Source organism: Xiphophorus couchianus, chromosome 17, assembly GCF_001444195.1.
Source record: "Xiphophorus couchianus chromosome 17, X_couchianus-1.0, whole genome shotgun sequence".
Taxonomy (NCBI): Eukaryota; Metazoa; Chordata; class Actinopteri; order Cyprinodontiformes; family Poeciliidae; genus Xiphophorus; species Xiphophorus couchianus.
In genome coordinates this window covers 86,755-110,280 of record NC_040244.1, presented here as the reverse complement: position 1 = coordinate 110,280, position 23,526 = coordinate 86,755, and the positions used below count along the sequence as shown (strand labels likewise).

The 23,526-nt window shown below is 49.1% G+C and overlaps 4 protein-coding genes and 2 long non-coding RNA genes across 15 annotated transcripts; 3 read left to right on the top strand and 3 right to left on the bottom strand.

Annotated features, from left to right (window-relative positions):
* The first annotated feature begins 2,909 nt into the window (after positions 1-2,909).
* Positions 2,910-9,781, top strand: ncaph2 (non-SMC condensin II complex, subunit H2). Of its 6 annotated transcripts, XM_028044263.1 has the most exons (20): positions 2,931-2,991; positions 3,193-3,292; positions 5,053-5,165; positions 5,244-5,345; positions 5,427-5,485; positions 5,579-5,657; positions 5,731-5,942; positions 6,010-6,143; positions 6,217-6,344; positions 6,420-6,485; positions 6,550-6,613; positions 6,691-6,789; positions 6,857-6,901; positions 6,980-7,050; positions 8,336-8,450; positions 8,570-8,638; positions 8,715-8,767; positions 8,838-8,939; positions 9,005-9,154; positions 9,577-9,781. In XM_028044263.1, the coding sequence occupies exons 3-20, from the start codon at positions 5,058-5,060 to the stop codon at positions 9,703-9,705; spliced, it is 1,785 nt and encodes a 594-aa protein (XP_027900064.1). In that variant the 5' UTR covers positions 2,931-2,991; positions 3,193-3,292; positions 5,053-5,057; the 3' UTR covers positions 9,706-9,781. The 6 variants fall into 6 exon arrangements, with proteins under 6 accessions (XP_027900063.1, XP_027900062.1, XP_027900064.1 ...); XM_028044262.1 differs by lacking the exon at positions 3,193-3,292 and having other exon boundaries at positions 2,910-2,991; XM_028044261.1 differs by lacking the exon at positions 3,193-3,292 and having other exon boundaries at positions 2,915-2,991; positions 5,018-5,165.
* Positions 9,774-11,655, bottom strand: sco2 (synthesis of cytochrome C oxidase 2). Of its 5 annotated transcripts, none has more exons than XM_028044267.1 (2): positions 11,531-11,655; positions 9,774-10,657 (listed from the first exon to the last, which is right to left on the bottom strand). In XM_028044267.1, exon 2 carries the CDS (start codon positions 10,642-10,644, stop codon positions 9,868-9,870), a length of 777 nt encoding a protein of 258 aa, XP_027900068.1. In that variant the 5' UTR covers positions 10,645-10,657; positions 11,531-11,655; the 3' UTR covers positions 9,774-9,867. The 5 variants fall into 5 exon arrangements, with proteins under 5 accessions (XP_027900068.1, XP_027900066.1, XP_027900070.1 ...); XM_028044265.1 differs by having other exon boundaries at positions 11,519-11,650; XM_028044269.1 differs by having other exon boundaries at positions 9,774-10,660; positions 11,531-11,641.
* A 184-nt stretch (positions 11,656-11,839) lies between these two features.
* On the top strand, positions 11,840-12,321 carry LOC114161146 (uncharacterized). Its single transcript, XR_003598949.1, has 2 exons — positions 11,840-11,873; positions 12,181-12,321. It is a non-coding gene; the product is annotated as an uncharacterized LOC114161146 (long non-coding RNA).
* Positions 12,322-12,659: 338 nt separating this feature from the next.
* LOC114161089 (uncharacterized) lies at positions 12,660-13,156 on the bottom strand. Its single transcript, XR_003598935.1, has 2 exons — positions 13,112-13,156; positions 12,660-12,800 (listed from the first exon to the last, which is right to left on the bottom strand). It is a non-coding gene; the product is annotated as an uncharacterized LOC114161089 (long non-coding RNA).
* Positions 13,157-13,989: 833 nt separating this feature from the next.
* Positions 13,990-17,804, top strand: calua (calumenin a). Its single transcript, XM_028044238.1, has 7 exons — positions 13,990-14,010; positions 14,566-14,792; positions 15,506-15,699; positions 15,777-15,943; positions 16,019-16,079; positions 16,624-16,823; positions 16,893-17,804. The coding sequence occupies exons 1-7, from the start codon at positions 14,005-14,007 to the stop codon at positions 16,995-16,997; spliced, it is 960 nt and encodes a 319-aa protein (XP_027900039.1). The 5' UTR covers positions 13,990-14,004; the 3' UTR covers positions 16,998-17,804.
* Positions 17,786-19,649, bottom strand: opn1sw1 (opsin 1 (cone pigments), short-wave-sensitive 1). The gene is made up of 5 exons (XM_028044237.1): positions 19,014-19,649; positions 18,771-18,939; positions 18,535-18,700; positions 18,160-18,399; positions 17,786-18,076 (listed from the first exon to the last, which is right to left on the bottom strand). The coding sequence occupies exons 1-5, from the start codon at positions 19,351-19,353 to the stop codon at positions 17,984-17,986; spliced, it is 1,008 nt and encodes a 335-aa protein (XP_027900038.1). The 5' UTR covers positions 19,354-19,649; the 3' UTR covers positions 17,786-17,983.
* Positions 19,650-23,526: the final 3,877 nt, after the last annotated feature.

The following is a 23,526-nucleotide window of genomic DNA, read 5'->3' as shown; positions in this document are numbered from 1 at the left end:
TGGTTCATGAACCGCCTGATGGACAAAACTGCTCCGATATTTAGCAGAACCCAATGGGCTGGTACCGCCTCTGAGCAGAACCGGGTCGACCCTCCTCTCAGTACAGCTGTAGCTTGGTTCTATTTCTAGACTCTCTGATCTGTTTTTAGCTGCAGCAACTTCAGGATATTTTAGGAGTTTGGACCAAAATAGATCAGAACCAGAACCTTCATCAGAACCAGAACCGTCAGGCGGTTTTGGCCTTTGGTCCAAGTTTTAGTGACAGGAGGCCAGATGAACTGACCCTTGACCTTTGACCACTGACCCTCTGTGAATGACGGCTGAGGCGTCACAGCTAAAGCAGGTGAACCACCTCTGACCTCTGTCAGCACAGAGGTTACAGAAGTACCTGAAGTAATGCGGTCAGACCCAGAGCGGCTCTGGTTCTGTGGACTTCTCTCTGACCCAGACCGGCGGGGAACCAGACTGAGCAACTTCATTAACATCTCAGTGTGACATCACACACTCCCATGATCCTCTGCTGTCGCTGACAGTTGGAGGTGATCATTATCATCCCGGGAGACGCTGCCTCCATCACACACACACACACTAACACACCCCAACACACAGTAACACACACACACTAAAACACACACGCCTACACACCCCAACACATGCGCACACACACCCCCACATACACACCATAACACACACACACACACTAAAACACACACAGATGCCCTGTCCTGGTCCCTGATTGGCCACAGGTGTTTGTCCAGCTGCGGGAGGTTCGGTGGGCTGTTGGGGTCCGGACACCCCGGTTGCAGGGACTCCGTCCGTTGGACCGCTGTCCTCTCGGTTCAGGAACAGAACCCTGCCATGGTCCAGACAGATGGAACCAGAACTTTCTGATGAACCGGGTCAGCAGCAGCTGATGCAGTTCAGGTAAACCAAACCAGAACCAGGCCGCTATCCATCAGGACCGTCTGCAGGCCTGGTTCTGCTGCAGAGCTGTCAGACGGAACCGAGCCGGATTAATGGGCCGGGTTTCCTGCAGTGATTCATGTTCTGTTCTGGTTCTGCCCGGCCAGGCCCGACTGGGCCTCTGGGATCGCCGTGTTCTGATGGATTCCTGCTGCTTCCTCATTTGTCTCCTGATTGGACCGGGTCAGAACCGGTAGAACCGGGACCCGCTGGTCCGGTACCAGAACTGCATGTTGCCATGGAAACGCCTCAGCAGGCAACCCAGCAGAACTTCCTGTCTGATCCAACCAGCAGCCCCAGCACACGGGTCAGAACCAGAACCTCTGAAAGGTTCTGATGAAGTTCTGTGTGATGATGATGACTCATTAGTGGCTCGTTGTCATGGCAACGGTGAGGGTTTGCGAATACTGTAATAAGTTACTGTCAACAGGGATCAGCTGATCAGAACCAGAAACTGATCAGAACCAGAACTCTAACTGTAGAAACCCAGAAAACGCTTTGAATTATCTTGTTTCTGAATGTGACCTGGTTCTGGTTCCGGTTTCGGGTCAGAGATGAAGATCTGGAGTGTCGGTTCCTGCTGTGCAGTCTCTTTCTGTTCTGTTGAGTTTAACTAATGGACCCGGTTCTGATGCTACGACCCGGTCCGCTTCATCACATCTAAAAGAACCATCAAAGCAGAACCCCTGGTGAGGCCTGGCAGCTAAAACATTTTGGAGTCAAGGGTCAGGGGTCATGGTGCTGAAGGGTCCATGTATGGCAAGCTGTTGAGCCATTTAATTCCCAGGCTTCTGTGCAGTGTGGCTGGACGGCCCGCCTGGATACTAAATATTAAACAGCTTGCCCTAGAGGGCCACTAATCAGCCTCAAGGTTCTGCTCACTGGTTCTGTTCAGGTCCGGTTCTAAATCTGATTCATAAACAGCTTTATACAGGAAGCTCTTCTGGTTTTGGTTCTGGTAGTGACCCAGATCTCAGGACCAGAGCAGGGCTGGACCGTCCATGGAGCGGTCCAGATCTTCATCATCACTGCTTCATCTTCATCACTCAGGTTCATTCTGGCAGCACAACCCTAACTGGACCCGGAGGACGACCCGCTCAAGCCCAGAACCTCTGGCTTCGTCCCAGCCCTGAAAACAAGAACCGACTCGGCCCAGATGCTGGTTCCACATCAGAGCAGCCACCCGTCTGGGAGGAAGAGGAGGAAGAGGAGCAGTTCTGCATAAAGGAGGAGAAATATTTTAATTCTGCTTCAGCTGCTTCCGCTCACAGTACGGGGGCGGGGCCAGATTGACGGAGGGGGCGGGGCTACAGTCCAAAATATAAAAAATACAATATATGGATATTAATGTAATAGAAAACCTTTAATATGCCAAAATAAAAATGGATATAGTAATCTTTACATAGTAAAACTGGCTCCAAATGTAATAAAAACAATTTATGATCCTATTGTTTTATGTAATAGGATGTAAATGTAAAAACTGTAATGTAAAAACAACTGCTTCCTGTCTTTCTGTGGCTTTCTGACAAAACGCCCCGCCATCCTGTGGCCACGAAGCCACATCACATCCAGTTTTTCTGATTTAATATCTTTCTCATAGTTTTCCCTCCACATTGTTTAGCATTTTAATTATTCAGTGAAGAGCTGTCTCTGCTGCCTTTTAGTCCAAGATAAACAGAAGAGCACCGAGAAGCTTCAGGAGTGAATAATCACCTTACGCAAACATTATAACTTCATGATTCATTAAATATATTTAATATGAATTAAGACAGATGAAGATTTTTCTTATGTTTTTTTTCAAGAGAGGCTGAAACTTCAAATATTAAATCAAGCAAATAATTTTCTATGAAATATTTTACTAACAACAGCGTTACTGACACAGGAGCGCTGTTTGTTTTTGTAAGTAATGCAGCAGTTCACCTGCAAGTGGCAGTGCGTTGAGTTGTAGCGCTATAAAACCATAGAAGAAGACATTAAGCGCGGGTTGCTTGAGTGTTGGTTGACTAGTAGTGAGCTTCTACCTGATCGGTGAGTTTCATTTTAGTAAAATAACCTGAAATATTCCGTTTATCATGAGTTAATTTAAGCATATTGGTGCCGTTAATGACATTGCAATGAGTTGACGTCATCACATTGGTAAAATAACCTGTTTCCAGTTAAAGTTGCTGTGTAGAGCGTCTAATGCCGAGCCAGATTCCGTTTATATTCTGTCAGTTTTGGGGGTTTCAGTTTCACTTTGGGCGAACCGAACCGGACCGAGGACAAGAAACGCCGTGGTTTTTGTCGGTGGAGTTGTCGGATGTGTTCGGCCTGGGATTGATTCAGCTAGGTTTTTAATTTTCAACATTTTATTAAAGTTTAAATATCAAAACCAGAGGATCTGCTTTGCTATGAATAATAAACGGAACCAACTCAGACTTAATAAATGAATGGATGTCCGTCTTTAAACTGATCTCTGAGGAATTAATCAGAACCTCGAGTTTCTGATGAACCATTACTCGTTACTGCTAACCCAGGGGTGGGCAATCCTGGTCCTCGAGGGCCGGTGTCCTGCAAATCTTAGAAATCTCCCTGGTCCAACACACTTGAATCCAATAACTGAATCACCTCCTAAGTGCAGTCAAGTTCTCCAGAGTCCTGCTAATGACCTCATTATTTGACTCAGGTGTGTTGAAGTAGAGATGCATCTAAAAGTTGCAGGAGACCGGCCCTCGAGGCCTGGAGTTGCCCACCCCTGTGCTAACCGGTTCTACGAAGGTGAAGTTGGTTTCCGATTCGGGAAATGGCTAAAGGGCGATTCCACCAAATTTTTCACTACCTTCCGCATCTATAATCTGCTCTAGTTAAAAAAACTACAATACCTAGACACTTCAAACCTGAACTGGATTATTCTCAAATAGTAGTAGAATATCTAGAACCATGTTTGTGATTTGTGAAACTTCAATAAAGGACCATTTTTGTCCTTTTCTTGGATCTCGGTCACACTAGAACTGCTCTAAATCCCAAACTAGAACACCTAGATCAGGGGTCTCAAACTCCAGGCCTCGAGGGCTGCAGTCCTGCAGTTTGTAGATGTGTCACAGGTACAAAACACTGGAATGAAATGACTTAATGACCTCCTCCTTGTGTAGATCAGTTTTCCAGAGCCTTAATGACGTAATTATTCTGTTCAGGTGTGGTGCAGCAGAGGCTCATCTAGAAATTGCAGGACTGCGGCCCTCGAGGACTGGAGTTTGAGACCCCTGATCTAGAGTCTAGGTGTTGTAGTTTTGGATTTAGACCTGGACTGGATTATTCTGCTCTAATAGCAGAATATTTAAAACCATGTTTGGGATTTGTGAAATCTTTATTTGATTTGTGAAACTTCACTTCACTTAACAGATCGCTGCAGAAGATCTTTCCTTCCAGCAGCCATCACCATCTACAATAACTCTTTGAAGAATTAATGAGTTACACCAATATTTAATTTCCCTTTGGAATTAATAAAGTGGTTTTAAATTAGAATTGAATTTGAAAAAAAAAAACAACTCCATGAAACAAGTGTGAATAGTAATCTGAACTTTATTGAAGTTTCACAAATCAAATAAAGGTTTAATAAATCCCAAACATGGTTTTAAATATTCTGCTATTAGAGCAGAATAATCCAGTCCAGGTTTGAAGTATCTAGGTATTGTAGTTTTTTAACTAGAGTTGATTAAAGATGCGGAAGGTTGTGAATAATTAGGTGGAATCGCCCTTTAGCCATTTCCTGAGTCGGAACCAACTTCAGCTTGGTCTGGGTTCTGGAGTGGTTCCGACCTCCATTAGCCCTCCTGATCAGATTCTGGTTCTGGACATCGAGCGCCAGGAACATCGCAGCCTCTTTGGAACCAGGCCCAGCTGTTTACCCGTTCAAAAGCGCTCCATAGAGGTTTACTGTTTGGTTCTGGTTCCGGATGTGAATCGATGTTAGTTCTGCTCAGTTCTGGAGAGGTCCGGCTCTGATCAGAACTTTTGGTTCAACCGGTTCATTGGCTTGAGTGTCGACCCAAATGGTCTCAGGTTCTTGGTTCTGGCCCAGAATGGCGTCTCTCCTGTCCGTCCCTCCAGGTGTCATGGAGTCCGCAGAGAGCAGGTACGCCCACCTGCTGCAGCCAATCAGAGAGCTCACCAGGAACTGGGAGATCGATGTGGCATCAGAGCTCAACGACTACCTGGAGGAGGTGAGCTTCCTGTCAGGTAGAAACCTCATGTGGTCTCTATGACCTTTGACCTCTGTCCACCTCTGTACCTGGCTGCAGCTGGACGAGATGTGCATCACCTTTGACGGAGGGAGAACCAGGCTGAACTTTGCTGAAGCTGCGCTGCTCATCCAGGGCTCTACCTGCATCTACAGCAAGAAGGTGGGAGGAGCAGGGTCAGTGTGACGTCATCATGTGGGCGGGGTCATGTGGAGTCACGGCTTCCTGTCTCTGCTGTTGCAGGTGGAGCTGCTCCACAGCCTGGTGTTCCAGACTCTGGAGTTCATCAGCGACAACAAGAAGTGAGCAGTGCCGCCTGAGGGTCCAGAGGGTCTGGTTCTGGAGGCACCATGGTGCTGGTTCTGGTTCTAGTTCTGGTTCTGGTGTGTCTCCAGGCGCAGCCGGGCGGCGGCGGCCCAGCAGGGGGCAGCAGCACCAGACCAGACGGAGCAGGAAGCTGAGGATCTGGCCGTGGTGAGAACAGGAAGCTGACTGTGAGAGTGCTGAGCATTCTGGGTAATGTAGGCAGTGCTTCTCTCTGCTGCAGTTCACTCCTCTGGAGCTGGACGAGTCTGTCACGCCCCCAAGGATGGAGCCTCACACGGTGAGTGTCTGTCCTCGATGTGTCTCCTGTCCTCAGAATGTCTCCTGTCCTCAGCGTGTCTTCTGTCCCCTACAGGACATCAGTGTGGTCCCTCTGCCTCCAGAGGCCCTGATCCCTCCTGAGACTCAGGAGAAGAACAAGCTGCCTCTCATCAGGTCTGTCCCCGTCTCATGTCCCTCTGTCCTCTGTCGTGTCTCATGTCCCCCTGTCTCTGCCTCCCAGTGTTGGGGGGAAGGTGCTGTGTAGCCAGAAGGACTTCCGGGTCAACCTGTTCCTGCCGGGACCTGATGACCTCATCGTCCTGATGCTCCAATCAGCTGCAGCCTCCAGGTTCCTGCTGGACCAATCGGCTGCAGGTTGGCTGATGCGCCGCGCCGGCTCCCCCTGCTGGTCAGAGGGCCACTTGCTGATGACCTGCTCTTCCTGCAGCTGAATCTGCTGCGACCTTTGACCCCAGTGAAGCTGCAGGAGGCGCTGCAGAGGACTTCATTCCTGTCCAGGAGGAACTGAACCTGGAACCGGACCTGGAGGAGCACATTGAGCGGCAACAGGTCTCGGTACGGACGGCCTCCTGAAGATGGTTCTGGTTCTGATTGGGTTCTGGTTCTCATGGGTTCTGGTTCTGGTTCCAGGGTGAAGGCCGGCTAATCCGGTGTGCTGCGGCGCGGCAGGAGGAAGAGGAGGAGCCTCCAGCTGCTGTAAGAGCCATTTCACCTTCATCACGCCGCTCCTCTTCCTCAGGCTGACTCTCAGGATTTCCAGGTGAGCAACTGGACCCTCCATGACCCGTATGCCGTCCTGGGAGGAGACCAGCCCTTCACACCAGGTGAGACCCGGACCGACCCGGTTCTGATGCTTCATCACCTCAGGCTGACTTCTGATACTCCTCCTCCTCTTCCTCAGGGAGGTGCTACCGGGTTCCTGACGGTCTGGATGACGGGGGGAAGAGGAAGAGGAAGCGGTCGGTTCTGCAGGACTTCGGGTCCTGGTTCCGAGGAGCCTGTGAGTTTCTGCGGCTGGTCCGGTCCTCCTATAAGGTTCTGCTGTCTGACCAGTGTTTCTGTTGCAGTCCAGCCCCCAGAACCCAAGCTGAAGGTCGGACCCAGCTTCCCAGGTACGGCGGGACCTCCTGACGGGTCTGGGTCAGAACCAGAACCACCATGCTTGGCTGACGCTCTGTGATTTTTTTCAGACCTCAACTACCTCTACCTGAGGACGCTGAGGGACAAAGTCCGGAGACAGAGGACGCTCTGCAGGACGCTGGTGAGTCCAGCAGATGGGCGGCCGGCTACTTCCTGTCCAGCAGGTCAAGGGGAAAGGAGGACTGTCTGCTGCTGGTTCCTCCAGGCTCTGTTTGGACCGGTTCTGGGGCCTCACGTCTAAAGCGACGTACGCAGGAAAAATGTATCGGCGCCATATTTTACACACAAGTCGGCATGTATAAAAAAGAATGTGGCGTGAAAATGGGGGTTAATATACACTAACCTTTGACCTGCAGTGAAAATGAGCAGCAGCCACACAAACTTTATCTGTGGACAATAATAAACTACAAAGAGTCAAAACTCAGTAAATCCACTGAAATCTGATCCAGTTATTTAGACCAGGAAGCATCAAACCCCATGATTTTATGATTTTAATATTTTAGTGTTTAAACCATGAAACTGAACCACATTTATCCTCAGACAATAACCTAACACACACACACACACACACAGAATAAAGAAAAGAGAAATACAGGATGTGAAAACCTCAGTGTAAATAATCATGTTGCTCAGTTTGTGTCTCATAAAGATGAAACTCATCGTCTGAATGCATCTATTTATTCTCACTAGAGAGAAACCAGGGCTGATCAAACAGTTTGATTATTGATCAGGTGATCAGGTGTGGAGACAATCCCAGGTATATCAGTAGCTGCATCAAGGTGAGCCGCTACCTGAGGAGCTTTGGCTCTGATGGAGAACATGGAGCCATTGATCAGAGATCAGATTGATCTGCTGGTTTCTGATCGTTTAGATTCATCCAGACTGATCATCCTGGAGCTCTGAGCAGAACTTAAAGCAGGTACCGGTACCGGTACCGGTCCAGCTGCAGTCGTCCTCCAGTGGAGCCAGAAATCATCTGGACTCTGTAAATGTAACTTCTGCTCCTGATTCCTGGATTCAGAAGAAACGTTGAAATCCCGGCTGAACGCTCTTTATACTAATTTCCATGAATATGTATTTCTGGAGGCGACAGGCGGAGCAGCAGCTGCTCTGCTTCCTGTAAATCAGGATGACTAGAGGAAAGGTGAGCAGGTCCGATCGGAGCTCGGCTTCATACATCTGGAACTTTTTGTGCGCCGCACTTTTCTAAATTTGTCCTGCGCCAAGTTTTAGTGGGAAGACTGCAAACCTTTAGTGCATGAGGGCCCTGGTTTCCAGTTTCTAACTGGTGTGAATGACCCAGCAGAGCTTTTATTGTGAAGGAATAAATGCATCAATAAGCCAGTTAATTAACAGGAAGTTTTTGACTGTACTTCCTGTTGCTGAGTAACTGTCTGGGGTCAAAGGGCGTCGTCGTGACGGAGGAGGAGCTCCGGAGGACCTTCCTGCAGCTGGAGGAGGCGGGGCCACATCAGCTGGGGGCGGGGCCAGTGGATGACATCCCACCTACTGAGCTCCTGGGTCAGTGTCTCCGGTTCTGATCCGGTTCTCTGCTGTATTCAATGAGGTCGTCTGAGCTGTTAGCAGCAGCTGACCAGTGACCTCTGACCCCCAACCCCCTCTACTTCGTCCTCCAACAGGCGGAGACTCGGACGCCGAGCCGGACGGCCTTCCTGCCGAGTTAAGAGGACCGGACTCCGCCTCCCCAGGTACGTGACCTCCAGGCGACCTCCAGGTGAGCTTTGGGGGACAGGAGGTCATTAGGGTCGTGTTCTTGTCCTCCAGCAGAAGCTCAGCTGGACGACCTGACGTATGAAGAGCTGGTGAAGCTGCGTGTGGTAAGTGACTCGTAAGACCCGGACCGCCCGACCGACCCGGACCGCCTGACGCTCTCTGTGGTGCGTTCAGGAGCAGCTGGTGGTGCACAGCCAGGGCTACACCCAGGAATCGGCTCTGTCCCGCCGGGTCAGGGACTGGGAGGACAAGATCCGCCCTGAGCTGGCGCTGCAGGTGAGACCGGGAGTTTCCCAGTACCGTCCCGGTTCTGGGCCGCCGCTCACCGCTCTGTTTTTCAGGAGGACCGACCTCCATTCGACATCCACGCCTACGGAGAGCGGATCGTCGCCCAGCTGGGCGCCGTCGGCTGCAGGCGCTCCTTTGCCTCCATCGTCCGCAGTTTGGACAACGTGGAGGCCTGCAAGCTGCTGCTGGCGTCGCTGCAGCTGGTAAATCTGCTGCTCTTCCTCCTCCTCCTCTTCCTTTAGGAGGTCATGTCCCGGATGTGGCTGGAGGATTCTCCGGTCCGGTCCGGTCATCGTTTAGCTCAGTTTATTATTCAAAGCAGATTAAAAGGTTTGTAAGGAAACCCAGCAGGACCAGAACCAGAGCTGGGTTCAGTACCATTATAGATGTTATAAATCATCTGATTTATTGTTCAGAAACACAATGTAAATATTATTTCTGTTTCCAACAGGATAAAGTAATGTTGCCATAGCAACAGGTTTTGTTAGCAGTGGCAGGTCAAAGGTCACAGTAAAATGTTTCATCTTTGATTCATAATATTTTAGTCCCTCCCCCACTATGCTGTGGTTATGCTCTCATGGAGGCGAGTTGACCTTTAACCCTGGGTGTGTGTCGCCCCCTGCAGGCCAACGACTACTCGGTGGAGGTGGACAGTGCTGCGGGCCTGGAGGACAGCGTGGACTCCATGTGTCTGACGCTGCTGAACACGCAGAGAGCCACGGACCGCTTCAAGACGCTGGCGGACTCCAGCTGATGGGCTCGGTTCTGAGGGTTCAGCTGGACCGGCTCCTGTTTCTCTCTAATGAAATAAAATATTCACAGTTTTGGCAGAAAATTGTTTTATTTAACCTGATGCACAATAAATATGATCATGTCTGTTCCTGCTGAGGAGCCGCTGGTTTCCATGGAGACGCTCCTACAGCGGGACGTGGTTCCGGATGTGGTTCCGAATGCTGTCAGCGATCTGCTCCGGGCTCTTGGTTCGGTTGTAGTAGTCCAGAAAGAGCCCGTCCGGACTAACCAGGTACAGCAGCACGCTGTGGTCCACCATGTAGTCTCCGTCCTCGTCCTTCGGCCCCGCGCTGGCGTACACCCGGAAGTCCCGCCCCGCGTGCTGCACCTCTTCCGGCGTGCCGGTTAGCCCGACCAGCCGCGGGTGGAAGTCCCGAACGTAGCGGGCCAGCGCCGCCACGTCGTCCCGCTCCGGGTCTACAGTGATGAAGAGCGGCTGCAGGCGCGGCAGGGCCGGGTCCCGGTCCAGCGCCGACACCACGGCGCTCAGCGTGTCCAGCTCTTCGGGGCAGATGTCGGGGCAGTGTGTGAAGCCGAAGTACAGGAGGACCCAGCGGCCCAGGAAGTCCTGCTTGGTCCGGCGGTGGCCCGTATGGTCCAACAGGCTGAACGTCCCCTGACCCAGAGCCACCGTCCGGAGCTGCTCCACCCGCTGCCGCCGTCGCCGCTGCTGCTTCTCCCGCTCCACCCACCACCACGCGCCTAGCAAACCCCCCCCGACCAGCAGCGTCACCCCCAACCGGGTCCGCAGCTTCAGCGCGGCCCGGGACGAATCCGGAGTTCGGGACAGGGACCGGGTCAGAACCCGCTCAGGTCCACTCGGATACCGGTACTGGGCTCTCCGATGGAGACACTGCAGGACGCCACCACCTCCACGAAGGATGCACCTCACTCCCAACATGGCCGACGGTTCCCTGCTGGCACATAGAGGATATGATAGAAAATGAGAAAAAAATTTACAATATGAAAAGAATGAGAATGTGAACAATATTAAATAAAATATTTCATATTTCTCATGTTTTCTCTCGTTCTCTGGGAGAACATTAGAGAACATGCAGCCACAACACCTGACTGATGCCAGGCTGCAGGTCTGTCTCACTGCCTGATTAATTTCTGTGTAAATGTGGCAGAAACAAGAGGTATTAATAGCAGCCTCTGGTAGTTTAGTGGAAAAACTGGAATTAGATTAAAATACAGATTTATAAATGTAAAACCATATAGGGTTAGGGCAGGGGTCTCAAACTCCAGTCCTCCACGGCCGCTTTCCTGCAACTTCTAGATGAGCCTCTGCTGCACCACCTGAATAGAATAATTAGGTCATTATGGTTCTGGGGAACTGAGCTACACAAGCAGGAGGTCATTAAGCCGTTTTGTACCTGTGGCTCATCTAAAACCTGCAGGACAGCGGCCCTCGAGGACTGGAGTTTGGGTTAGGGTTTATTTTAATTTAGGGGCTGCAGGCGCTTGACCCGACCAATATGGCGACCATGGCGAGCACTACTCTGAGCCACCCGGCGGCCATCCAACATCCTGTTGTGTTGTAACTGACCTCTAGCAGCGCATTACAGCCGAACCGAGATTCTGCTTCAACTCAGTGGACCTAGCCTCTACAGAACCGACCGGCCAGCCGAACTGAAGGGTTTTATTACAGAGAATAACAGCTAGCTACCAGTTAGCATAAAGCTAACAACGTGAAGTCCGTTTGAGCTACAGCTACCCTCTTGAGGTAATAGCTTTAAAGAGGTTCTGACTTCATGGTTCCGTTCAGAACTCACCTGCTTCCTCACCTGATCAACACAGAACCATCTGCCTATGCTGCCACTCACATCTGATTAAGACACACCACTGATGTTTCCACACGGACCAGAAACACAGCCGGACTGCCTGCTGCTAAATGGTCCGTTCAAAAACGAAACAGTCCAATGACTGGCAGAGCTGCGGTGTTTTCCTTCAGGTTCCGAGTCTCCCAGTCCGTCCTCGGGTTCTGGAGGAAACCAAAGTTCTGTGGAGGGAAAACCTCTCCGTGGAGGAATGTTTCTGCAGTTAGAGCTCAGAAAACTAGGGGAACCCTGTGGAGAAACTCAGAGCCCAAACCAGATCCTGGTTCTGACTATTTATATTTTTATAATTGTCCTTGCAATAGCGGGACAAAATCCGCCTCAACCCTAAACAAAGAAATGCTTCGGCTGCAGAGAAACTTCTGACGTTAAATTCATCATTCTGCTAAAAGCCCGGTTTGGTTCGCTACAGGCAGTCTGGTTCGGAACCACCGACAGACATAAAGAATATCTGTTTTTATATCAGACATCCTGATATAAGACAAGGTACCGACTGTCACCACCAGTCACAATGCAGATCAAAGCCCCGGTACCACCTGGTACCACCTGCTCTCTGCTTCTCCTTACCTTTTCTACCAGGCGGGTTAAAGCCGCTGGAGGTTCTGGGCTGTAAACAGAAGTTACTGCAGAACCTCAAGTGTTAAATGAAGATTCGGCCCAATTAGAGTTCATGAAATAAACATCAGAGAAAATATTGTAGCAATAATCAGAACCGCAGCAAAAAGCCAAACATGCCACAATGAAAGGAACCAAAATGTCTCCAAAGCATCGGGGGGCTGACAGGGGCCACTGGGGGATTCCAGGTGGATTCCAGGTAGATTCCAGGTGGATTCCAGGTGGATTCCAGAGATGTGCATCGCAGCAGCTGTTCCTTAAACTTGTTAGTGATGCTGAGGTTCTTAGTAGGACGGGGGGGTTCTGGCTAAGGCCCCATATTACCTTGGGCCGGCCCTGGAGGAACAGCTGCTGCGATGCACATCTCTGGAATCCACCTGGAATCTACCTGGAATCCACCTGGAATCCCCCGGTGGCCCCTGTCAGCCCCCCCGATGCTTTGGAGACATTTTGGTTCCTTTCATTGTGGCATGTTTGGCTTTTTGCTGCGGTTCTGATTATTGCTACAATATTTTCTCTGATGTTTATTTCATGAACTCTAATTGGGCCGAATCTTCATTTAACACTTGAGGTTCTGCAGTAACTTCTGTTTACAGCCCAGAACCTCCAGCGGCTTTAACCCGCCTGGTAGAAAAGGTAAGGAGAAGCAGAGCAAACAGTTAGCTGGTGGTACCAGGTGGTACCAGGTGGTACCAGGTGGTACCGGGGCTTTGATCTGCATTGTGACTGGTGGTGACAGTCGGTACCTTGTCTTATATCAGGATGTCTGATATAAAGACAGATATTCTTTATGTCTGTCGGTGGTTCCGACCCAGACTGCCTGTAGTGAACCAAACCGGGCTTTTAGCAGAATGATGAAGCCGAAACATTTCTGAGTTTAGAGGTGAGGCAGGTTTTGTCCCGCTGTTGCAGGACGATTATGAAAATAGAAATAGAAACACTTTTTCTAACATCAGACCTACGTTTTTATTCACAAACCCGTTTATGAAAAATATTCTTGCCCATAATTTGATAGTTAGAGGAACAGATCCTCCTCCTCCTCCTCCTCCTCACCTCTGAACAACATGGAGGCTCTGAGAGTCATTATCAGACTGAGGGCAGCCAGACTAGTTTATTTTTACTAAATTATTATATTTAGCTAAATATTATTGCTGAGGGGCACAAACAGGCCTTCTGACAAACAGATTAAAAATACAAATAATAAGAAACATTTTTGAAAAAAAAAACAAACTCCAAAAGGCCACTAGGGGCATCAAGGATAAAAGGGGCAGGGGCTCAAGCCCCCTTCGCGCCCCCCCTCTGCACGTGCCTGGAACAAGCAGCTGTTTTTTGTAGAACCACGAGACCCAACAAACCCAAACCAGAACCCCGACGGTACCACTGAAACCCATCTGACCCGCTGCTGAACCTCAGACGGTTTTGGACCGGTACCGGACCCTGACGAGTTCTGTCTGTTTCTGCTCTGAGGACGTGGCAGCTCCTCCCCTCTCTTCCCCCCATTCTCCTTCTGACGCTGCAGACCAATCAGATGAGGAGAGCGGCTGCAGCCGGGCTGTGATTGGCCAGAAGTTGGGCCGTCTGTGTGACAGGAGAAGCTGCGCGGATCAGAACCAGAGGAGAGCCGGACGGCGGCAGCAGCGTCAGGTGAGTCTGCGGAGCCTCACCTGGGCTCGCTTCCTGTTTGACCATAAAAGGTCAGGATGAGGTCAGGATGAGGTCAGCCTGATCAAGAGCGGAGCTGCAGACCGGCTAGAAAACTACTGCTAGATGCTGGAAGAGACTCCTAGAGGAGATCAGCATAGATATCTATGGTGGTCACATCTATAGTTTTTAGATCTGTGGTGGTCACATCTATAGTTTTTAGATCTGTGGTGGTCACATCTATAGTTTTTAGATCTATGGTGGTCACATCTATAGTTTTTAGATCTATGGTGGTCACATCTATAGTTTTTAGATCTATGGTGGTCACATCTATAGTTTTTAGATCTGTGGTGGTCACATCTATAGTTTTTAGATCTGTGGTGGTCACATCTATAGTTTTTAGATCTATGGTGGTCACATCTATAGTTTTTAGATCTGTGGTGGTCACATCTATAGTTTTTAGATCTATGGTGGTCACATCTATAGTTTTTAGATCTGTGGTGGTCACATCTATAGTTTTTAGATCTGTGGTGGTCACATCTATAGTTTTTAGATCTGTGGTGGTCACATCTATAGTTTTTAGATCTGTGGTGGTCACATCTATAGTTTTTAGATCTATGGTGGTCACATCTGTAGTTTTTAGATCTGTGGTGGTCACATCTATAGTTTTTAGATCCGTGGTGGTCACATCTATAGTTTTTAGATCTATGTGTCTGTCTCTGCGTCAGTCTGACAGGATGATCCGCTCAGCGTTGATCTGCTGGCTCCTCCTGGTTGCCAGGGGCAACGGGAAGCCCACGGAGCGGCGGCCTCGGGTCCATCAGGAGGAGCCACTCAGCGTGCTGCAACACGACGACAAGCAGAACTTTGACTACGACCACGAGGCGTTCCTCGGGCAAGACGAGGCCAAGGCCTTCGACCACCTGTCGCCTGACGAGAGCAAGCGCAGACTCAGGTCAGTCCGGAGGTTTTCCTTCTCACTAACTTTCCCAGGCTCAGTCCCAGCAGCTGATCTGTCATGGAGGTGTCCTGAGGTTGGCTGCAGCTAGGTGTGGGTTCTCCTTCCTTACCTCAGGTCACCACCAAAGTGTCTCTGGACATTTGCTGTCCTGGTTTCTAACAACTTAAGGTAAAAGACAAAAACATGGCTGACAATTTGTCGACAATTTTTTTAAAAACTGGAATTCATCTGTATCTTTTTAAAATGAGTCACATAAATGCAAATTTCACCACAGTTGGAAAATCAAATTTGAGCCATTTCTGTATTGTGATCAGGGCCGCACAAAATCACTTTGAGGCCCACATATGGTCCCTGAGCCGCACTTTGGACACGCCTGGCTTCAACGATCCAAGCCCAGACCATGATACTACTCCCACCTGGGAGCGGGGCCATTCCTCCAGGTTCCCTGAGGAAATTTGGGAACCCCTCCCAGTCCTCCCAGACTTTGTTTCCAGAGCCTCTAATGGAGGCTGAAACCGACCCAACCGCCCGATTCAAAGGACACCTGTTTAGTTTCAGCAGAAACACTGAAAGGTGGTGAAATAAAACCAGTTCAGCCACATGTTTCCTGAAGATTTCCCAGCAGAGAAACTGGAAATGTGCTGGATGGTACTTCCTGATTCCCAGCCAATCAGTAGCTTGAGCTCTGCTCCCTGTTTGTCTTGCAGCATCATCGTGGATCGGATTGACAGCAACAAGGACGACTTTGTCTCGGAGGACGAGCTGAGGCTCTGGATCGAGGCCGTCCAAAGCCAGCACATGTTTGAGGACGTTGAGCGCCAGTGGAGCGAGTTTGACCTGAACCGGGACGGCCTGATCAGCTGGGACGAATACAGGAACGTCACGTATGGCAGCTACCTGGGTAAGCAACCGCAGATCAGACCCAGTCCATGAAACCCGTTGGGACCGACCGCTCTGACCTTGAACAACCTCTTCCAGACGGCCCTCTGACACAGACGGAGTACAACTACACCCACATGATGGCGAGGGACGAGAGGCGCTTCAAGGTGGCCAACAGGGACGGAGACCTGAGTGCAGACCGGCAGGAGTTCATGGCCTTCCTCCACCCAGAGAACCATGAGTACATGAAGCATGTGGTGGTGCAGGTAGGGGCAGCACCAGGACAAGATGCAGCGCTCAGGGGACTATCCTCAGCGTAACCTGTCTCTCTGCTGCCACAGGAAACCATGGAGGACATAGACAAGAATGGAGATGGCTTCATTGACCTCAAGGAGTACATCGGTAAAGAATCTGCAGACAGGCTCAGAGCTGACCTTCATACTGACCTTTTCCAGTCGGGGTCATGTGACTACTGGAGCTCTAACCCATCCTGGTCCACTGATCTGAGGAGAAACGTCAGATCAGTGGTTCTGGGTCCCCCTGGAGGTCTGATGGCAAATCCAGAACCATCAGAAATCTCAGTGAGGAGCAGCTCCTCCAACCAGGATCCTGATACCCTCCATCGAAATGGTCCTCTGGTCCTCTGGTCTTCTCCTCTGGTCCACTGGTCCAGTGGTCCTCTGGTCCACTGGTCCTCTGGTCTTCTCCTCTGGTCCTCTGGTTTTCTCCTCTGGTCCACTGGTCCACTGGTCCAGTGGTCCTCTGGTCCTCTGGTCCACTGGTCCTCTGGTTTTCTCCTCTGGTCCACTGGTCCACTGGATACTGCATTCATATTCCTACTTTGCTTCATGTTTATTTCTGTGTTTCCTTGTTCTGGAATCTCCTGGCAGTAGCTCCAGAGATCCGTTCATCTCTGATCCTCTTCCCTTACCTTTCATGTTGCCAGGTGACATGTTCACCGCAGAGAACGGATTGGAGGAACCGGAGTGGGTCGCCTCGGAGCGTCAGCAGTTCTCAGAGTTCAGAGACAAGAACCAGGACGGGAAGATGGACCGGGAGGAAACTCTGGACTGGATCCTACCGGCAGACTACGATCATGCCGTCGCCGAGGCCAAGCACCTGCTGTATGAGTCCGACTCCAACAAGGTGGGTGCGAGTCCATCTGGTGCCGGCATCGGGCCCGGTTCTGTTTGACCGTCGTCTGTCTGTTTCCAGGACGGGAGACTGACCAAGGAGGAAATTCTCAACAAGTTCGACCTGTTTGTGGGAAGCCAGGTGACGAACTACGGCGAGGCTTTGCTGCGACACGATGAGTTCTAGAAACACCCCGAGTCCATCGTTAATTTATTACTGACCTGTAGAGGAGAGAAGTTCTGCTCCTGGTTCTGATCTGGTCTGCCTGGCAGATGTTTATCTGAGGAAGACCTGAAGGATTATTCCACTCTAAGTCTGTTTCTGCTCCACAAACCAAAAGAACGTACAACTCCCTCAGTTCAAAGGTACCGCTCCATGGTCCACTCAAAGACCAGCCCACATCATCACCCCTCCACCATCGTGCCTTACAGTTGGGCTGAAAATCTCTGTCCAAACAACCAGCTAGGCATCATGGGATTACCTGAGGTGGAGCTTGTTAGGTTCTGACCTCTGACCCCATTAATTAATTAACTAGCAGTTACTTGCCCTCCTGCCCTCCATGTGTCACCACTCACGGTCTGACCTTTAACCTTTGAACTGAAGGAGACTGTCAATGCTCAGATGTTGGATCTGGATGGAAGCGGTGGGGTTCATACAGAACTGCCACACCTCAAACGGCCACCAGAGGGCAGCAGAGGACAGGTCAGCAGAAGATAACAGCCAGTCTGGGTTGGACCCCTGCCCTGGTACCGCCTGGTCCTCGGTGCTCTGCCCCCTGGTGGCTGTTGTAGCTCTTCTTGGTTTTACATCAACCCGGTTCTGTCGGTGAGCGTTTAACTCTGAGCTGTTCTACAGAACAGTTTCTCTGGTTTGGACCCGCCTCCATCTGTTCCTACCGTGCCTTCTGTTGCTGACTGTTTTGTTGGTTTGAAGCCACAACTTGTGTTTTTGCAGAATTGAGGACAAGCAGACAATAAATTGAATAAATTTTTATTTTTATTTTATTTTTTTGTTGCTTTTATCTAAACAAATGCATTCTACAATAAAATATCATCTGGTGTCTTTTATATAAACTGTATTTACATGTTGGTTGTTCCTGTGGATCCTCTGAACTCAGATCTTTAAAAGTCCTTTGGGGAAGTCAAATGTCCTTCTGAGTTTTGCTCCAAACATTATGAAGCTGTGGACACCTCAGTCTTTGAAGACACTTCGGACGCTTCCTCCATTTTCTTCCCAAACACCATTTCCATGATGCAGGCATTGAACTGGAAGACAGGGAGCAGGAAGTTATCCTGATGCTTTAGGAGCGGGAAGGAAATGTCTGGAGGGACCAGGCGGTCCTCCTCACCTGTTTGTTCATGAAGGCGTAGATGAGCGGGTTGTAGACGCAGGAGCTCTTGGAGAAGAACGCCGGGATGGTGACGAGTCGGTAGTCTTTGTTGACTTCCTCTGAGTTAGCGTACCAGAGGCCCGTCAGGGCGTAGGGGCCGTAGCAGGTGACGAAGGAGCCCACCATCACGATGATCATCCTGGACACCTCCTTCTCAGCCTTCTGGGTGGAGGCGGACTCCGCCTGCTGCGCCGCAACCTACAGGAAGTTAGGAGAGGCTGCATCAGAACCAGAACCAGCTCTGGTCTCCATTCAGCTCCACTGCCTCATCCTCCCTGAAGTGCTGAGCAGAAGCCTGGACTTCCTGGCCTGAACAAGCAGCGATGTACTCACGGCTCTCAGCGCGCCCAGCAGCTGCGAGTAGGAGAAGATGATGATGGACAGAGGCATGCAGAAGCAGGTGATCAGCAGGAAGTACATGTAGCTGGTGCAGCCGTACTCCTCGTTGTGGGTGTACCAGTCAGGTCCGCAGGAGCAGCCCAGGCCTTCCGGGATGTACCTGCACACAACAGCATCCCGTCAGCCAGAGGAACCGCCAGACCCTGTTCTCTCAGTGGCGGCAGACCTACCTGCTCCAGCCGAAGAAAGGTGGTGAGGCGCAGCCCACCCCCATGCACCAGGTGAAGACCACGGCGGCGGCGGCGTGGGTGCTGCCGAACTTGAAGGCTCCGAACGGCTTACAGATCACCAGATACCTCTCAAAGGAGAGCACGGCAAGCGACCAGGACGTCACCAGACCTGCAGGAAGAACGTCATCATCATCATCAGCCACCTTCACCCACCAGCCCAGACCTCTCACCTGTCGGCCATACCTGCCACGGCGCCCATGGCCGCTTCCAATGCACACAAGGTGTAGCCCAGGAAGTAGTAGCCCCTCAGACTGGCCACGAACACCTGGCTGACGGAGAAGGTGACGAAGATGAAGCCAGCGAAGGAGATGTTGACCAGGATGTAGTTGAGAGGAGCTCGGAGCTTCTTGTACTTGGCCGTGGCCAGGAGGACCAGCAGGTTCAGCGGCGTTCCTGCAAAGAACACGAAGCCCATGAAGAGCGCCTGCAGGTGAAAGGTCCACGCCGGGGCCAGGTAGTGCTGGGACCCCTCGAAGGGGTCCACCTTGGAGATGTTCTCGTACAGGTGAAAATGTTTCCCCATCTTTAAACTGAGTTCCTCCGACCTCAGCGAGCGTCTTCAGCCTCTTTATATACACCCATAAACCACTTAGAGCAAAGATAATCCGGCCGGCTTTTCCCAAACTTTACGGATTAAATCCTTCTGACGCTTTAATCTTCTTACGGAGAAGAAACAATGAAAACAGACTCGCATCACACAACTCATCCCGGTCAAACAGGAAGTTCGTTTTCAGACCCAGTTTGGTTTTACAGGTTGAATCTGAGATCCTCCTCATGAAAACTTCAACTAGTCCGATATTTTCTGGAGAAACAACGTTTTATTTGAAATGACTGGGACAATCGGCAGCGGAAGAGGTTTGACTTCCGGGATTATCAATCTGTTCAACAAGCACACTGACCTCCAGATTAACACGTCATAACGGGTTTCTCCAGGATCCACGCTAATCACGCGCTTTTCATCAACACGTCTCTTATTTAACTGGATTGTTATTGAAATGATATGGATTATTTTTGATCAACAGTTTTTCTTAATTCGCTTCCAATTAAAAACGATTTTCTTCTTATGGGGAAACCACAGAAGAAATGCTTGTTATACCTGTGAGTTATTATTGAAGAAGTATTTTGTGCTTCCAGTGTTTCTGCTTGGACTGTAAAATGCTGCGCATAGAGCAGTAAACTGATGAAGAGGATCAGTGATGAAGAGCAGCTGGCCGGCCGGTAAAACCCAATAAGAACCTTTACTTTTCCGTGACTTCAGGTCTAATCCGGATGTTAAGACGTACCTGAGCGGGTCATCCACCGTAATCCGGCCCAATCCCGCAAACAAAGAGCTTAGACTCTAATGACTCCACAACTCCTGGTTCTCCTCCTCCTGCTGCTCCTGCTGCTGCTCCACTCCGAGCAGGAGGTCAGCAGGATGCGGAGCGGCAGCGCAACTCCGGCAACTCTGCCTCTTCATCACTTCATCTTCCTCATGAGGAAGTCTGCTGCTGGTTCTCCTCCAGGTTCTCCTTCGGAGCCGAGGCTGTATCGTAACCAGGCTGTGAACGGTCGAGCATGGGTATGATACGACCTCAGTTCGCTGGAGCCTCTCTGCGGTGGTTCAGGTCTCAGGTGTTCAGGTATGATCAGGTGTTTCGCGGTTTGTTTCTCTGCAGCTGATTGATGTTGAAGTGCGGTAATAAAATGTGAATAAAGCCTCTCTGTGTGATTCTGGAGGAGTTTTGTTTTGAATGTTTGCAGTTGCTCCTTAACTTAGGATGAATGTTGAATGATGAAGCTGCGTTGCTTTAAGGGACTCCGTCCCTCCGCAGCATCAGGGACTTTCCACCTGACAGGTCATGACCTGGAGGACCGAGTCTCTGTGGGGTTAGAGTTTCCCACAGGAGCCGTGAAAACCCAGAGATCCTGGCAGCGGTTCGAGTGGAAACCCGCACCTGAATTTCTAGAAACTGCAGAGAAACGGGAGATTAAACAATCCGGAAACCGGATCAGAAACTGAATCAGGATCAGGATCAGGATCAGGATCAGGATCAGGATCAGGATCAGGATCAGGTAGGTTATCATCCTGGATGCTGCAGAGACCAGAACCGATCTGAACCCGAGAGGTTTGAGCTGCTGCTCATATCTTGATGGATTAATATTATTACTAATAATAATTCATTAATATTACTACTACTAAATAATAATAATAATAATTTCATCCTCTGTATGAGGGATTGCTGTAAAGACACAACGCCAGTGATTGTCGCCCCCTGCTGTTCAGGAGGAGTGAGGTGCTCAGGTCCAGTCGTCCAGAGCCATCCTGCATCCTGACTCCAGCGGGCCAGATGGGCTCAGACAGGCCAGGTAACGAGCCGATCGTCCGATTCAGCTGAGTTGGAGTAGGAAGGGCTCTGGACTGGACCTGAACCCACCTGAACCCAGCTGAACCCAGCTGAACCCAGCTGCTCTACTGGGTTTCATAGACAGAAACTTTTTTGATCTACTTTGAATAATTAATTGAGCATCAAGATAACAAGGAAGGGCTGGGCTGGTCATAAAATTGGACTATCATGAACAAGTAGATTATTTCAGTAATTCCATTCAGAAAGTGAAACTTATTTTCATATTTATATTCATTCAGTCACACAGATTGATATATTTCATTTCTTTTGGTGTTGAAATAACTGCCAACTAATGAAAATCGCAAATTTGATATCAGAAAATTCGAATATTTTTTAAAGGTTCAATACTGAAAGCAGTTGTTGCTCCACACTAATCAGATCATTTATTCAAATACCTGCAAACAGTTTTAAATGGCCTCTCAGTCCAGTTCTGAATGGAGATGACTGACCTGACATTTGTCCAAAAGATGACCTCTGACACCTTGAACAAGAGGACAAGACACAGCTAGTTTCTTTAGGTCCTTGCTAAAGAGACTGGCTGTTCAGAGGTCAGAGTTCAAACACATTCATAGAGGGAAAGGGAAGGAAACCATGAGGTGGAAATAAATTGACAATCAGCAAAACCTCCTGGAGAGGATCAGGAAACAAACCCTTTAAAATATCAGGGAGATTCAGAGAGAGACGGACGGACGGACCTGGTTGCAGCTGTGGTATTCCTCACGTCAGACCTGAACCAGACACAAACGTCTCACCTGGACTGAACACAAACTGCTCTGTTCTCTGGTTAAAATGAATTTTTATTTCCCCTCAGAGTCTGGAGGAAGAGCAGAGCAGCAGAATCCATGTTGCTTGAGGTCTAGTCAAGTTTCTACAGTCAGTGATGGTTTGGTGCCATGTCGTGTGCTGCTGTTGGTCCACTGTGATTTGTGAGGTCAAAGGTCAATGCACCTACCAGGACTTCCTGCTGCAGACCAACTTTATGGAGATGCAGATTTAATTTTCCAGCAGGACTTTACTCCAGAACACAGAGTCCAGAACCCGGTTTAAGGTCCATGGTGCCAACTGGTGATGCACCAGACCGACGTTTCATTAGAGCTGAAGGCCACAAGCAGAGCAACCTGGACTCTGATAACACCTGAGCAGCGCCGCAGGCTGACGGACGCCGCAGGCTGACAGACGCCGCAGGCTGACGGACGCCGCAGGCTGACGGACGCCGCAGGCTGACGGACGCCGCAGGCTGACGGACGCCGCAGGCCGTAAACCAGGCAGAAGGAAGAACTCAGCACTGAGAGCTGAACATGATCACACCTTTCTATTGGCCAACATTTCTGAAAAAATCATTTTTTAAAATTGGTCTTAAATAATATTCTAATTTTCTGAGATACTGAATTTGGGGTTTTCATTAATTGAGTTCTAATCATCAACATTAAAACAAATAAACATTTGAAATATATGAGTCTGTGTGAATTAATAGATATGATATTGAATGGAATTACTGTACTGACATAAATAAACCTTTTTCATGATATTTCATGATGTTCTAATTTTATGACCAGCAGCTGTACATATGTTAGAACTGAAATATTTTTTGGGGAAAATGCTTTGAAATGAGATTTGTTGTGAATTGGTACTATAGAAATAAATTCAATTCAAAACAGAGTTAAATTATTTATGAACAACAACAACAACAACAACAACAACAACAACAATAATAATAATAATAATAATAATAATAGGCTCCCAGCACCTCCCTGTTTTAGTCCTTCTGAATTCCAGTTGGGGCCTCTGAGTGGGGTCTTCTCCTCTTCCTCTTTCCTGCACTGGAATATGGTGATGAGGTGGGTGGACTTATTCTCTCACTAAAATGAATTAATAATTATGTTTATGTAACAACTAAAAACAACTTCAAACGCTGATCATGCTGAAGAATAATTAAACACATAGACAAATGTGTTCACACACACACACACACACACACACATATATATATATATATATATATATATATATATATATATATATATATATATATATATATATATATGTGTGTGTGTGTGTGTGTGTGTATAATTAATATTATTATATATATTATATATTATAATATAATATTTATATATATGTATGTGTGTGTTTGTTTAATATATATATATTTTTTTACAGGAAATAAAAACACTGAGGTTTTTTTCTATGCTTATAATTTAAATGCCTTCATTCTGATTAAAGCAGAACAGAAGTCAGATTGCCTGTTTGCGCACAAACTTGGCGAATGAAACTGATTCTGGTTCCGATTCTGGTCTTCATTGAACTCG